The sequence below is a fragment of the Pteropus alecto genome, unplaced genomic scaffold, assembly GCF_000325575.1.
Source record: "Pteropus alecto unplaced genomic scaffold, ASM32557v1 scaffold113, whole genome shotgun sequence".
NCBI lineage: Eukaryota > Metazoa > Chordata > Mammalia > Chiroptera > Pteropodidae > Pteropus > Pteropus alecto.
In genome coordinates this window covers 5453458-5469617 of record NW_006433949.1, presented here as the reverse complement: position 1 = coordinate 5469617, position 16160 = coordinate 5453458, and the positions used below count along the sequence as shown (strand labels likewise).

At 42.1% G+C, this 16160-nt stretch overlaps 1 protein-coding gene across 9 annotated transcripts in view; it reads left to right on the top strand.

Moving 5' to 3' along the window:
* Positions 1 to 16160, top strand: part of CIT (citron rho-interacting serine/threonine kinase) — a 145991-nt gene that overhangs the window by 89304 nt on the left and 40527 nt on the right. For 8 of the 9 annotated variants that reach the window (XM_015586835.2, XM_015586836.2, XM_015586838.2 and 5 more), the window contains 5 exons: positions 263 to 379; positions 1379 to 1488; positions 2508 to 2682; positions 6191 to 6388; positions 14552 to 14605. In XM_015586835.2, the coding sequence (XP_015442321.1) occupies positions 263 to 379; positions 1379 to 1488; positions 2508 to 2682; positions 6191 to 6388; positions 14552 to 14605 (654 nt within the window). The remainder of the gene's footprint in view (positions 1 to 262; positions 380 to 1378; positions 1489 to 2507; positions 2683 to 6190; positions 6389 to 14551; positions 14606 to 16160) is intronic. The other variant, XM_025044529.1, reaches the window with a different exon arrangement.

Below are 16160 nucleotides of genomic sequence, written 5' to 3'. Positions count from 1 at the left end.
GTCTTTATTGACTGCTGATTTTAAAATAAGCTCTTAGTTCAAGTCCATGAGTTACTGGCTGTTTCATGGTGGTACCTGATTTCTTAACCTCCTCGTGGCTGAGAAACAGACTCCCAACCCCTCTCTCTGCCCCAGAGTGCGGAGGGCTTGTCCTCTTCATTGCTTTTCCCCTCCTTTTCCCGTTTTTCTCAAGTGGTCCCGGTTAGTCTTCCTGCTCAGCTTTGCTGCTCAGTGAACTAACTTCTCCTTTTGTTTCCCACAGGTCTTGGACAATCAGATAAAGAAGGACCTGGCCGATAAAGAGACTCTGGAGAATATGATGCAGCGACACGAAGAGGAGGCCCACGAGAAAGGCAAAATTCTCAGCGAGCAGAAGGCGGTAGGTCTAAGGAATCGCAAGGCCAGTCTTGAAAGTAGGCTTTGTAAACCATGCCAGGAACCACACACCTGAGATGAGTCCATTTCAGCCAATGAATTTTTTTTTTTTTTTCTGTTTTGTCCTGTGGAGTTCGTTGCTAACAGGTAGCTCTCTCTGTGAATTCCCTCTCGTAAAAGCAGTGGAGGTGGCGGCTCAGGGCGGCCAATTTAGCCTTTCACACTCTTCTTTAAGAGCCAGTCTGTTACCAGCTAGAACATCATCCTTCAAAATGCTCCCTGCCAAGATGCCCAGTGTCCCTTGGCCTCCTTCATGTGTCTTCCTTTTTTTTATTTGCCTCTTTCTCTCCTTTCTAATCCATGTAGGCAGGTGTTTCAGAGGAACTGCTCATGCGGTTCTCCTTCAGTGCTTGTTAATCTGCATATTATCTGAGACCCCACTGAGACTTCCTACGTCAGAACCTCCAAAGGAGGGTCCTGGGAAGTTGTATTTTTAACCAGGACATCCCCCCTCCCCCCGATTTTTATGATTCATTATGTCGGCGAAACTTCGATGTAGAGAATCTAGGACAATAGTGGCTGGGTAAAAAGGAATCACTCAGAAAATGACAGCCCCATGGGTGATGAGAAGTATGAACTTGCAGATTCAGGTTAGAGGCTCCTGCAGGCTCAGGCCACATGTAGATGACATGGGGATTTAATGAGGCCCGCTTACTTATAGAGTGTCAGGCTCCGGAAATAGAACTTTCTGCATGTTTTTAATGTAAGCCAATTAGCTAGTGTGGGGACGTGTAATCTCTGTGTAATAAAACAAGTATGAGCCATTCATTTGAGCGGTAAGATCTGTGATCCTCAGGGTGACAGGCCAGTTGAGTCCCTTGTTACCTCTGGTCAGATTGCCTGCATTTCAGATGAGACGTTTACCCTTCCCACGCGGCCTACGTTACTCTCATTCTGGGACAACTGTCTGTGTGTGAGGTTTCAGGGATCCCCTGTGTTTCAGATGATCAATGCTATGGATTCCAAGATCAGATCCCTGGAACAGAGGATTGTGGAATTGTCAGAAGCCAATAAACTTGCAGCCAACAGCAGCCTTTTTACCCAGAGGAACATGTAAGTATTCAAATTCTAACTGCGTGCATGATTACACTTTGGTCTTCTCTCTGGTGGCATAAACTCTGTTCCTCTGTCCCATGGAGCTGGAGCAGATTTAATTACTTCTGTAGTTGGACCCACTACCCCTCCCTACCCCGGACTTAATGAAATTTTGCCCTCTCTTAAGTGGTCTCTTTCTGCCATGTCCTGTTTTTTGAGCTGAGTTTTCTTAAATGCTTCACATTGCCATCAGATTACAGTGTTTCGCTCTCTCTAATGAGGCTATTTATAGTTTGCTTTTGGAAAGCTGCGGTCCTTGTTCCCCGGCCTTGCCTCCCGTAATTAGCCAGAGGTGAACCTGTGTGCGTCCAGATGGGCCGTCCATTTTGCTGTTGTTAAGTCAGGCCCTGGGGGAGAGGGGTGAAGTTTGGGGTTCAGCAAGGACTCTTTTTGTTCCAGAAGCATTTTAATCTTAATCTTTTCCCCCCAAAGAATTACAGTTTTCAGGAGATCTTCTAAAACATCTCCGTTTAGTTTAAACCGTCTTGGGAGACCGCTTTTTGGTCTTTGAGTCATTCCGGCTTCTGATGCTCTGAGTGGTCTGATGGAGAGGTGAGCACGTGCTGGTCCACGGAGAAGGAGAAGGAATAGCACTGTTTCTCCTCAGCACCCTTTCTTCTCCATCTTCTGCCTTAATGAGTCATTAGGGTACTCTTGGTACTGTATAGGGTCCTCCTATACAGACTCAAAAAAAAGGGCCTACTAAAGGAGTGGCATAGTAGTACCTCTCACATCCCCCCGACCTTACTTAATCGCATAGATGAGGGACGCTGAGCCATGAGGATTAAATAGACCCCAGGTCCCCATGCCGGGATCATGCACATAAGGCCAGGTCAGAGCAGAGCTAGCCTGGAATGACCGTGGTCACTTACTAAGACACATCTCTCGCTCTGTTTCTGTCTGTCCTTCCGAGGGGACATGCTCTCACCTCTGACGAGACTCTGATTTTGCTTGGCTCCTCCTACCACCCCCACCAGGAAGGCTCAGGAAGAGATGATTTCAGAACTCAGGCAACAGAAGTTTTACCTGGAGACACAGGCTGGGAAATTGGAGGCCCAGAACCGGAAGCTGGAGGAGCAGCTGGAAAAAATCAGCCACCAAGACCACAGCGACAAGAATCGTCTACTGGAGCTGGAGACAAGGCTGAGGGAGGTGAGAATGAGGGTGCTCTCCTCAGAGGAGTTTTTGGAGGACTCAAGGGCCCCAAACCAGCCAGGCGTCAGGCATCAATCAGTGCTCACCTGAGAGGCATTGTACGTGGTGGGGAAGGGCACAGACTGGGCCCAGGGCTCTGCGTTAGAGTTCCACCTCCACTTCTTTTGAGTTTTGTAACTTCAGGCAGGCGGCCTCCTCTCTGTGCTTCAGTCTCCTCGTCTGTAAAGTGGCAGCGGAAGTGTATCTTCCTTACAGGGTCACGTGGGGCTTATGTAAATTGGCGCATCTTCAAATGGGGGCAGAGCGATTCCTCCTTTATCCTGGTTTAACCAGGGTCACGTGACCGAGTCCATGCAGGGAGTTTAGCACAGTATTGGGTAGTAGTGTGGCGTAATGACAGTGAGTGGCAGAGGTCTCATGACAGTGGAAGATTAAAAGACAAACCTAAACATTAGGTTTGTTTGACAGAAGGTGGTTCTTTTCAGAGATATAAGAAAAGGTGGAAAGGGCAGCCAGATTTTGGGGAGCAAAATACAACTCATTTGGTTGTAAACATGTTGATATTGATTGAAGCCGGGAAGTTACATACATGTATATGTTCGCCGTGTGTTTATTAAGTGCCTGCTGTGTGCCAGTTAGTAGCCCGATATACAGTGGTGACAAGACAGACCCAGTCCCTGGTCTCGAGGCAGTGAGCCTACTGGGCAGGGTTAGCTGGCACTGCCAGAGGCAGGACTGGAATTCAGGAGAGTGGTCTATTGCAAGGGGGATGTCTGGGCTGCGAGTGGAGACGCCGTGCTCACGTGTTGTGACGGAATCCTTCAGGAGCAGACTATCACTCTTAAAAGACTGTTAAGCAGAGGTCTAAGGACTCAACCTTGGGGAATACTCATGTTTGGGCATGTTTTCGTTTTTACCGGAGTATTAAAATGAGGCCACTTCTTCAAAGGAACAGGGGTTGTCATGGATGTGGACCCCTCCATTTGGACCACCTGGTATTTCTGTTCAAATGCATATTCCTGGGTCTCTTCCTCCCTAGGCCTGTTTAAATGGAATTGGGTTGGTGGGGTGAGGAGTAGGGGTTTGCATTTTTAACAGGGGCTGCAGGTAATTCTTATACTTCTGGAGTTTGAGAACCATTGTTCCAGGTCGTCCAAAAGCCTTAGTGATGGTTTAATTTTTATTAGCCAGGCTATATTTTTACTCTTCAGTAAGTAACAACATTTCCCCGTAGTGTCAGCCTTAAAAGTGTGAGTGTAAATAACTCAGATTTCTTTGAGCGTGGGAACATTGGCTGGCTGTCCTGCCTTTCCTTTCCACAATTTCTCGTACCTTGCCTGCCCTGCTGCTGTAGCTCATCTGAGCAAGTAAATCGCCCCAGGGGAAGCGTGTTGCTTTGTTCTTAAATTAATCTAGCTATCCCCCCAAGGATGGTGGGAGAAATTTAGAATGCTCGCGAGAGGCTCAGAGTTGTATATACTCTGGGAGTTTTGGAGCTTAGCTTTAGATATAACAAGGTAGACCCACCTTCTCTTTGCAAGCTGCTGCTATTGAGATTGGAGGCAGAGGCCTCACCTTAAAGGGCCCTGGGCTTTTCCCCAACCCCGTGTGTGCAGTGTTAGCTCTTCTCTAGCCAAGTGTGTGGAGTCCCGAAGGTGCAGGGCTCCTGGGACTTCCTGTCATTGTACAGCATCTTGCTCACCTGTCGCTGTCACCTATCTCTCCATGGTTTTGCCAAGTGGCACCATGGGAGTTTTCAGGCCTGCCGGTAGAGTCACAGCCAGCTCTGACTGCTTTAAAGAAGGCCAGTGGTAAGCAGTGGAGCCAGACTTCCTAGGTTGGGAGCCCTGCCGTTGTTTAGCTCTGTGACGTTTGCTTGGTTAACTTGATCTCTCCCTGCCACGGTTTGCTTATCTGCAAAATGGAGGTAATAGTAGTACCTCCCTCACTGGGGTGATTTGAAGACGAAAGGAATTAAAACAGTGCCAGGCACGTTGTGAATACCACATTTGCTGCTGTCACACCATCATCATCATCTGTTGTCATCCTCACCTTCACTAGAGAGAGATCACAGCGTTGGCTTCAGCTGCCACTGACTCACCAGCCCAGATCTTTCTCCAGTTTCTGACCTGTCGTCCCAGACATTAGATGTCTCCACCCAGACGTCTCCCTTGTTGCTCAGGTTTAACACGTCAAGACTGAATTTCTTATCTTTCTTCTCAGACTAGCTCTTCCTCTCATGTTCCCTGTCATAGCTACTGGTCTCACGCTGTGGGGCTCACCTGCCCAGAAACACAGGCGTCACCTTCGACTTCGCTCTGTCCTTTGTCCCCAGTCCCGCCTTGAATCAACCATTAAATCCTGTTGGTTCCCTAGGCTAAATCTTTTACAAGCCTTTCTGTACCCTATGGCCTTTGGGACTTTGGCGTCACCTTTCCTGGGGAACCTTCTCCTACCCTCTGGAGCTGGATGGGGTGTCCCCTCAGTGTTTGGCTCCTCACCCCGTGTACCTCTTGGCAGTCCCCATTAGACAGTGAGCTCTCTGAGGGCAACGAGCATCTTGCATTTGCTTGGCATCCCCAGTGTCTGACACAGGGTCTGGTCCCTAGGACAACCTTGTCAGTGTTTGTTAGCTCAGTAGATGTGCCATGGTCTCCCTCATTTCCCTGCCTTTGGATATCTCGCTTCCCCTGCTTGGAATTTTCTTTCCTGTCTGAGCTGCTCATTGGGTTCCTGTATTCTTCAATACACAGATCCAGAGTTATCTCCCCTACCCATTCTGTCCTTTGGGTTCTCACTACATCCCTATGCATCCCGACCCTTGCACTTGATTGCAGTGTATAGTAATGGTTGGCTTTCATTTTTTTCCCCAACTTTAAGTCAAGACTGTCTTTCATCACCATATTCCATTTTACACAGAAGTTACTGGGTAAACATTTTTTAAATGAATGGATGAAATGTTGAGTAGATAGATGGACAGATGGAAGGAAGAATGCTTAGATCATAATGTGACACTAATGCAGTTTATATAATGAGAACAAATCAGAGCAGGACCATTTAAAATAAATAGAATTCATTCTGATGTTCCATTTGTATTCTAATTATGAAGATGTCCCTGTTACTAATATGATGTTAAATAAGATGTTATTTATATCTGATTACTTTTAAATGCTTTTCTAATAAGAGTACTTGTTATAATTTTCACTGAAGATTGTTGCCATGTTTTTTTTGTTGTTGTTTTTTGTGAAACCTTCTCAATCATTTGAATATTTGTAAGTAAGGGATGCTTTATATATACTCTCTCTTACATTTTTTTTACTCCTGTTGATTTTTGAGAATCGTAGAAGTCAGACCTGTTGAACTGCATTTTCCTCCCTCAGTCGAGTGCTGAAAATTTGATTCCATGACCAAGTTTAAGACGCACATTGAACAGCAGGTCGAGTCCTGGCTTTCTTTATATAGTTAAGGTCAAATGAGCATGCATCTCCGTCTCTCTCTCTCTCAGGTCAGTCTAGAGCACGAGGAGCAGAAATTGGAGCTAAAGCGCCAGCTCACAGAGCTGCAGCTCTCCCTGCAGGAGCGTGAGTCCCAGCTGACAGCCCTGCAGGCTGCCCGGGCAGCCCTGGAGAGCCAGCTTCGCCAGGCCAAGACCGAGCTGGAAGAGACGACAGCAGAGGCAGAAGAAGAGATCCAGGCACTCACGGTAGGCCTGGGGCGTGGCCCCTTCCGGTTGCCGAAGGCCTCAGCTAGGATGAGTGTGGTGCAGAGGATGTTTGCTCACTCTTAGAAATTGCAAGAGAGAAAAAAATGGTTTATAGAGCTGTATAATGGGCAGAAGATTGGCTCACAAAGGCTTCTTTTTCATTGGAATTAGTATACTCAATCAGTTGGTAATATCTGAGCTTTCCTTAGCATCTTAAAAAGTTTCTCCTTTATTTATGTATCTTCCTTCTTTTTAAAATAATCATCATTATATTTCAAATTTCAGTTTCAGCCAGAGTCTGTTTACCTGGGTCTTCTACGTTGGTTCTCAATAATTGTTAAAAAAAAATAATAATAATCTTATACCTTATAGTAGTCTTTCTACCATATTTCTATATTTGTTTTGGTTAACTTCATTTATGTTACCTTTTTTTTTTAAGTTGCGGGTTTTGCTTTATGTCTTATGTAAGCATCCGGTATGATCCGAATGAGAGATTCTTTCTCTAAAAGGGACCTTGCTTCCCTGCTCTTTCTGAGAGACTAGTTTACTCGAGTGTTCTTTGGAAGTAGAACTTGGGCAAGGAGGTCATTAGACTTAGTTCTTTGTAGAAGTCTAAAAATATGACTTCTTTAGCCAATCTCCCACAGCTGATCCTTCTCACAGGGACTGACCCAGGCTAACAAAACTCACAAGATTCTTATATATAAAATGCCATCTTATTAGCTTATAGTGGGAAGTACAACCTCCAAGTTGTCAGGACCCTCCAGGTGGCTAATCTTTGCATTTTTTTTCCCTTCGGGGAAGTCTGCTTAAAAATCCCATTACTCTGGGAAGGTTGCTTGGTGCACCTGGACTGTGGGCATAGAAAGCTGAATGAGTTTAATGGCTATTGTCAACCAAGCACCTATATCTCTAATAGTAACGTACTGTGCCTGCCAAGTGGATGGGTATAGTCGTGCCTGCTGGTCAGGGTACACTCTCTTGTGGGCAGGTCACAATGCCACACTGATAGGCTTTAGTGCTTTTTAAAATAAGGTACCTGATTCATCTTGGATGCTGTCCCCATCTCCATCAGCAGATATCTCCAGACATCTCTTAGAGTAGGGTTCCTCCTACAGATGGCCATGCACATTTGGTGCTTATGATTCACCCTGTTTAAAAGTGTGTGTGTGTGTGTGTGTGTGTGTGTGCGTGTGTGTGTGTGTGTGTAAAACACTAGTTTAAGATAAATAAATTTATTATTTATTTTAAGCTTCATTCTTAGGGAGAAATTTATTATTTATTTTAAGCTTCATTCTTCAAAGGGAGAATTTATCTCCCTTTGTTGGGTTTGGGGAGCCCATTATCTGAACCAAATTGGGAATGAGATCTGACAGTGCCAGCCAGGGTCCTTAGGGACCAGTCTGGGATGCAGGGATTTCCAAGATTCTGGGGGTACATAGTAACTCCTACGCAGAAGGTGCTTGTGTATCTTAGATTTTTTTTAGGGCTTAAGCCAAGTTCAGATACCGACCGTAACCTGAATTTCTATTGTCTCTGTGTGAACACTTATTAAACACTTGTCGATGCCACATGCCCCCAATACCTGGTTTGGAAAAAGGAGTCACGATATCTCTTTATGTACATATACTCTGCCTTGTTTCAAAATGTACTGAAAGAAGTTTTGAAAGATGCAAAACAGTATAACAGGATAAAATAAGAAGAAAAGGCAAAGAGAAAATAAGTCTATAGAAGGAAAAAAATGGATGTAGGAAAGAAACGAATGCACGAGTACATGCAAAGAAGGCTTATACGCTTTCTGGAGTTGGATGGATGGGGAGGGAGATAAGCAGGTAGCATTTCTTAGCTACTAAAGGAGACACCTAAAAATCTAACCACTATTATATTTAATGCATTGTATATTAATATTTTGCCCCTGTTTGAACACCCAAGCTCTGAAAGGAAAAGGAGCCATCAGTAATTTAATCTATTCTTAATGAGCCCCCACTGTGTACCTGGTGCTGCTGTGTCTAGCTTTTTCTTTCCAAGGAGTTGGCCTGTAATTCCTCAAATCCTTTCACATTGGAGGAGAAGGATGTATTTATCTTGTGCTCTATTGGAATTGGGAGGGAGGGTGGTGGCCATGCATCTCATCCTTCCGTTCAGAAGGAGGAGGGTAGAAAATAGAGCATGTGTCACTGCTGTTTATCTGTGGGGAAATTAGTCTTTAAATCCTGTATTGCTGCTGGTTGGAATGCGCTGTGTCTAATGGCTGCTGGGAGCCTAGCATAGCAGCAAGTCACGACTTAATTTAGTCAGATGAGATCACTGCCTCAGAGCATCTTCTTAGGAAAAAAAGAAAGAAACAGACCTCCTTAGCTCTAGAAACTAGGGCTCTACCTACCAGTCTTGCAGATGAAGATGCCATGGAAAACAGGGCTTGTTAAAAATGATGCCTTTGGTCAGACAGCTGTTTGTAAGCCCATCATGCAGGAATTCCAATCCCATGTCAGTTTGCTTCCGTTCAGTTTTGAGGCTGTGGGTTTTTTCTTTCCCTCCTTTTTATTACATCCTAGAAACCTGGTTGTGGACCGTATGTGGTTGTTGCCTGACCGGCTTTGTTGTATTTGTTCTGAAGAATGTATTTTCCAAGAGAAAGAGAAAATGGTCACAAATGCAGTACTCTCTCTCATTGTTCAAGGCCCAAATTCAGACACAGCAGAAGCATCAATCAAATTAAATCAGCTGGATCTAAAATTATCTCCCAGGAGGTTTGTGAGCTTCATAGCAGGCTGTTCCGTCAATAAAAGGGAATAGCCAAATGGGCTATTATTGCTTATTTCTAAGAGGCCTCTATCTTTTAGCCTGGGAAGGAATAGCTGTCCTGTTCGGCCTCTGGCTCTGGGCCAGCTTCGAGGGGAGCCTGGTCAGATTGAATCTCTGCGTTGGAGGAGCTCAGCAAGGGCCCCCTAGCAGCCGTTGTTGGTCTTGGAAGTGCTTTTCTCCCACTTTCACTTTACTCATCCTGTCAATTGCATTTGTGTTGAAATTCACTGGCCACTAAAAGCTGAATTAAATCAGAGTAGAGACCGACAGACAAGTCCAATTTTAACAAAACTCCATACTTTTAAGACGCTTCCGTGCTTAAATTCTCTGTGGAAGAGAGAGTTTTCTGCCTGGACTTGAGATTTAAGACTCCATGTAATTTCTTCATCTAAACAAGACAATTTTGAGTCTGCACAGATTAGAGCACACAGATGTGTGACACGATGTAGCTGTGACTCTGAAGGGGACCACGGGGTAGACTTGGCGTGGGGCCCTGTGTACACCAGCAAGGCCCCACGGACACGTTTGGTGTCCCTGCCCTCTCATTCTTTTACTGATTTTGTTAAATGACTAACACCGAATAATCAAGAATCTAAAGCTAGAGACACGACTAATGAAAGAAGTCCTCCCAGCATCTGGTGATTATGAGATCCCAGAGTCATCCTCTTTGCTTGGTTAAAATCATTAGTCAATACACACTCTTTTTTTTTTTTTTTTTTTACATAAATATCAAACCCTGTATTTAATTAGTAAGCCATCGGTGTGATAGCCAGGATATAGAATTGGGGCATGCAAGGTGACAGTCTTGCTTAGTGCCTGCCTTCACAGGGCCAGGGGTGGATGCATGGAAGGCTGAGTATTCTAGAATCCTGACCAGGGATCCCAGAAGGTGATCAGACTTCTAAATACTGATTTCTTTCCCTCACCTCTGCAGATATTTTCTTTCATCAAGGCTGTATTATAATTCCTTTTTTTTCGTCTTCTTGTAACTTTCCTTAAAATTAGTGAAGACGTAAGTACTCCCAAAATAGAGTGCCTCTTCAGTCTCCAGGCTGCAGCCTGTTCATTTTACCTTATTGCCACTCAACCCCTGGATCAGTGGTTCTCAAAGTGGGATCTGTGTATTCTAGGGCGTCCCCAAGGTCAGATTATTTTCGCAATAATACTAAATATCATTTGGCATTTTTATTGTGTTAACATTTATACTGATGGTGCAAGACCAATGTTATTATTTTAAAAGAAATAGAATACAAATATTTTTTAAAAATTCATTTTTAATTTCTAATATGGTAAATATAGATACAACCCATGTAAACAAAAGCTTTTCGGGGTCCTCAATAATTTTCAAGAGTATTTATTCCCTGTAGCACCTAATGCCTAGTTAACACTCAGATATCTCATTGAGAGAATCTAAAACTTATCTAAGGTATTTTACTATCCTTATGTATACTATTCTGTGACCTTTTGCTTTTTTGTATATTTGTTTGCAATTTATTTCAAAGAAACATAAAACATGTTTCTTAACATTTTCTTACACAGATCAGTCTAATAATTGTTAAATGCTCATAGTATTTCTAGCAGTCACAACAAGATCAATCCTACATTTTGTATTTATATTTCACAGTCAATAATAAATCAAAAGCCATAATGACGGTAATTCATTACATTATACTTTCAGAGAGGATTGCCATTTGATGTGTCAAAAGGATCCAAAGGCCTCATAATGGTAAATTTTAAAGACAAAACAGTATTAGTGTTTGAAAGTTCATACTACAGTCGGGGCAATTGAACAAGTTTTCAATGGTGCGGTGTTACTTGGAGACTTTGCTATTAACGAGAAAGTGGATTAGAGGGTCTACCCCTAGGTTTAGGTCAGGGAGCTTTTTTATCCTCATTGTTTAGGCTTTGAAGGGATTAACTGTACCCTCAGCTTTCTGTTTCTGTCTTTGAGAGATTTCACACCAAATAATTTCTTAGAGCAGGGGTCAGCAAGCTACAGCCAGTGGGCCAAATTGGATCTGCCTCTGTTTTCTGTAAATAAAGTTTCACTGGCACACAACCATGCTCAGTTGTTTACATATTGAGTATGGCTCCACTCTTGTTCTGTGAGGAAAGAGTTGAGTAGTTGTCACAGAGACTGAATGGCCCTCAAAGCCAAAAATATTTACTGTCTGTCTGGTCCTTTAAAGAAAAAATTTTATCACTCCTGTGCTAGAGTTTATTTAGTAACCCAAGGGCCTTCTTCTTCCTCTAGAATCCTTGTTTTTTTCTTCTTGGTAATCATGAAATGCACTCAAGAGCATTGGATGGTCTTTGGGGCCAGGCTGCTGTTTGCTGACAGATGAAATTTCAACAGTAGTGTATGTAGACAGCCATGTTCCTACTTTAGATAAATAGTATTCTTACTCCATTTAATTAATAAGTCTCTCATATTGTTGCTGGGTTAAAAAGCACATTGATTTTTTTGGGGGAAAATGATATAATCTATTGAATTAAGCCATAAAAATATCAGCTACTTTTTTTGGAAGCTGATTGTAAATAATAACTACTTATGAATCTGTTTGTGAGTCTGTCTATGCAACTATCTATTTTTGTTTTGTTATTCCATTTTCCCAGTGCTCTTCATTCTTTTCTACAGATTTAAGTTTCCGGTTGTGATTTTCCTTCTGCCTGAAAGAATTCCTTTAACATTTCTTAGAGTACAGGTGTGCAGGTGGCAAATTCCTTCAGCTTTTGCATATCTGAAAGAGTCTTTATTTCACCTTAATTTTTGCAAGATTTTAGTTAGGTATAGAATTTTAGATTGACAGCTTTTTTTGTTTCTGTTATTTTTTTTTTCCTCTTTCAGTAATACTTTAAAGATGTTCCTCCACTGTCTTCTAGCTTGCTTTCCACCCTTACTCAAACCCACCTTAGTTAGAAATCTGTCTTTCGTCTGTTTGTTTCTCTGTGTGTAACTTGTCTTTTTGTCTGGCTGGTTTTAAGATTTTTGCTAATTACCGGTTTTAAGCAGTTGGTTTATGATCTGATTTAGTTTAAATCTCATCATGTTTCTTGTGCTTATTAGGTTCATTGAACTTTTTGCATCTGTGAGTTTATGATTTTCATCAACTTTGGAAATTCCTTCGAATTTTTTTTCTATCTCACCTCTGCACTCCTTCAGAGACTCTAATTACATGTATATCAGGCTGCTTGAAGTTGTCTCACAACTCATGGATGCTCTGTTAATTTTTCAGTCTTTTTATTTCCTTTGCGTGTTTCATTTTGCAGAGTTTTTATTGCCATGTCAAGTTCACAGTTATTTTTCTGCAGTGTCTGATCTACTGTTATAAACTTAAAATATTAATTTATGGCAAAATAGATTCATTAGAGAGTACATCACAGCACTAAAATTTTTGTCCTGGTTGTCTTATAGACCTTTTAATGGAGATTTTTTTTTTTTTTTAAAGAGAAAGACCACTTTTGCTTCTGCCCCAAGCTAGATTCTTCTTTGGCTTTTATAGCTAAGCAAATGGTATCGCAGTCCACCTTGTCTCTCACATCAAAAATCTGTTAGGGCATCTTTGATGCCTTCTTTCCCTTGACCTCATGATCACCAGCAGGTCTTATACATGTGCTTCCAAAAGTGATCTCACTTCCATCCCTTTCTCTCCATCTTTTGCTATCATCCTACTCCAAGTCACCATTCTCTCTTCCTTGAATGACAGTGTTACCCTGTTCCTTTCTACCTTTGTCCTGTTTTGGTCTGTTCTTTCTACAGCATCCACACAGTAACAATCAGATCATGTTGGTCTGCTTCTTAACCTTGATTGACTTCCAATTAATTGCTTTCTGAACAAAATCCAAACTCTTCTGGGCCTTCAAGATTCTTGGTCGCTGCCTGACTCTACCATCATCTCGGGCCACTTTTTCCTTCTCTTGCTGTACTTTAGCTAAGTGGTTTTCAAAAATTGTTTGGCTACAGCCCACTGAAGAATACATTTTACTTTGCATTCTAATACAAGAGAATACGTATACTGTATTTCATTGGTTTTAAGGTATCTAAAATCAGGGTGCATCTTATCATCACAGCCTATATGTGAGTATATAGTTACATAGACATAAACATATTATAGTTTAATTGATAGCACTTTTTCTTTTTTTAATGTTACATTATGTTGCTAGTCTTATGATTGATAGCAACTTAAACTTGATGAGTTATGATATCTGAGCAAAAGTCCTACAACAATACTTACCTTAACTATCCAAGGTACATTCTGATATTTTCTGTTCTATCCTGTTAATCTCATTTCATTGGATAAAACAAACCAAAATAAATCCCGCTTGTCATGCTCACTATTTGGTCACAGCTCGAAGTTTAAAAACTCCGGTCTAGCCACTCAGCTCTTTTTTGTCCATGAAATGCACCAAACCCTTTCTTGCCTCAGGGTTTTTGCACATGCTGTTCTCTCTGCTTTAACTGTTCTTTGCATGACTGGCTCCTCATCAACCTGCAGGTTTCAGTTTAAATGTCACCTCTTCAGAAAAGCCTCCTTGACCACCCCATCTAAGTAACTTCCTTTCGATTCCCCTTATTCCTTTTATTGTTTGTTTCCTTTATAGCATTTGACACCGTTCGTAATCATGCACTCGTTTATGTTCTATCTTCCCTCACCACAATGAAGGTGTAGGCCCTACATGCTCTATCCTATTGTGTGTCTGCCATAGAGTATGCACTAAAAAAAAAAATCCTCGTCAACCGAATGAATGCTGCTGTTTTAGAGCAGCTCTGCCTTTATATTTATTTCAAGGTCACTGTGAGGTTCCTGAATTTCAGCAGCTTTCGATTAAAAAAAAAAAGTCCCTACTTTGTCCTGGCTATTGTCTTGTATGTATGTCTGTGTTTGTGTGTGTGTATCTTTCTCTCGGGAATAGGCTTGGGATGGGGAGTCCAATCAAGGGAAGAGGGAAAATTAAGAATGAGGAATAAGGCAAATGAAGGAGAGTAGAAACTTCATCCTTTATTATTTTTGCCTTTCACTCATCCCTAGGCATTAATATGAATGTTCAAATATACTTGTAAAGAATAGGCTGTATGGTCTAAATAGTTCATTGTTGTATGTCAACTGTAATTGAAAAAATAAATTAAATTAAAAAAAATAGTTAATTATTATTAACATAGCATCATGTGTTCCTATAACTTTTTCTTCTTCTGTCGGGGATGACTTGATTAATTAATTCTTCGAAAAACAGATGTCGGGGCTGCTGCAACAGCATTCTTGTCTTTCTAGGCTACTGCTGTTCTCTTTATTTGACCCGTAGCATGTAGAATTGTATTCTTCCCTATGGAAAATTTATAATCAACTTCTTACCTTTTAGGCACATAGAGATGAAATCCAGCGCAAATTTGATGCCCTTCGTAACAGCTGTACTGTGAGTATGAACCAAAGATGATTAAAATAACAAAACTAAAACTGAGAAGGAAAAGGGGACATCTCTTCATGATATCAGGGGCTGATTTTTGATACAGACTTTCAGCTTGAAGCAGTTAATGCTGTCAAACTGATTTGGCGTTTCTGAACCCCAGATAACTTCAGTTTCTTGGGTTTCAGTCGATTTAAAAATTTAAAACCATTCTTCATGTTTGAGGGAGCATAGTCGTAATGGTTTAAATAACTGTCACTGCACGACCACCACTAATAGGTTTCAGAAGCTGCAACAAAAGGCCCAGGGCAGCTCTCCCTCCTTCTCCAGTGTGGAAGGTCCTGAGGCTAGCCCAAGCCAGACACTATCTAGAGGTTAGGGGCAGTTATGTGTGCGAGGCTGCTCCAGCCTGCTGCCTCTGCAGAAAGGGAACACCAACGAGTCCTTCTCCTAGGGGGGATCCAGAAAATTCAACTTCCTAACAGGTGAAATCTGGCTTCCTAACATGCAAATTTAAAATCTAGGACTCTTTGGGAGATGTTATTTATATCGAGAGAAATAAATTCTATGAGCAGATAAGCATCTTTCATAGGTTATGTAATAGGAGAGGGTCAGTGGAAATGCAAAGTCTATTTTTGATCAAAACGGAGGACTGAAATAGGCCCCTTTCAGAAGATTGGGATGTTATCTTTATTTATGGTTCCACTGCCTTTCTGTGGTCCTTTCATTGCTTTATTTATTATCTCCTTAGTCAGTCCTCGTGAGCTTGCCTCAATTTGCGTTATTTGCATCAGTGAATTTCTAGAACCCGCCCCCCGTCCCCACATATTTTATTTTCTTGTAATGAACTCTTTCTTTCCTCTTTACCTACTACAAATGGGACATTAAGTCCTGATGGTATGTGCTTCTCCCTCCTTAATTTAGGTATAAAATATACACAGTAAAGTCTATAAAGTGCACCAATCTTAAGTGTACACTTCAATGAAATTGTTACCCATATAAACAACTATGCAACCACAACACAGATCAAATACAGACCATTTTCAGCCCACAGAAGGCTCCCTCATCTCTTCTCACCAGCATCCTTTGCCCAGAGGGAACCACTATTCTGACCTCTGATACTATAGATGAGGTTTGCCTTTTCTTGAACTTCATTTAAGTGGAATCACAGAGGATGTGCTCTTCTGAGTTTAGCCTTTTTTGACTTAACTTGTCTGTGTGGTTCATCCATGTTGTTGTATCCGTCCCGAATTTGTTCTTTTCCACCATGGTATAGTGTTTCCAGTGTGTGCATAGAACTGAAGCTTGTTTCTCTATCCTCCTGTTGATGGACATATGGATTGTTTTTGTTCTGAATAAAGCTGTTAGAAAACATTCTCATACAATTCCTCTGGTGGCTACAAGCACTCGTTTCTGATGAGCATATTCTCAAAAGTGGAATAGCTAAATTGTGAGATGTGCCTCTTGTTTAACTCTGGGGCCCCTGGCAGGTGGATTTTTGGTCTGTATTTCTGGATGCTGATGGCCGGATTAGGGCGGGCCCGCCTTAGAAATATCTGTTCGT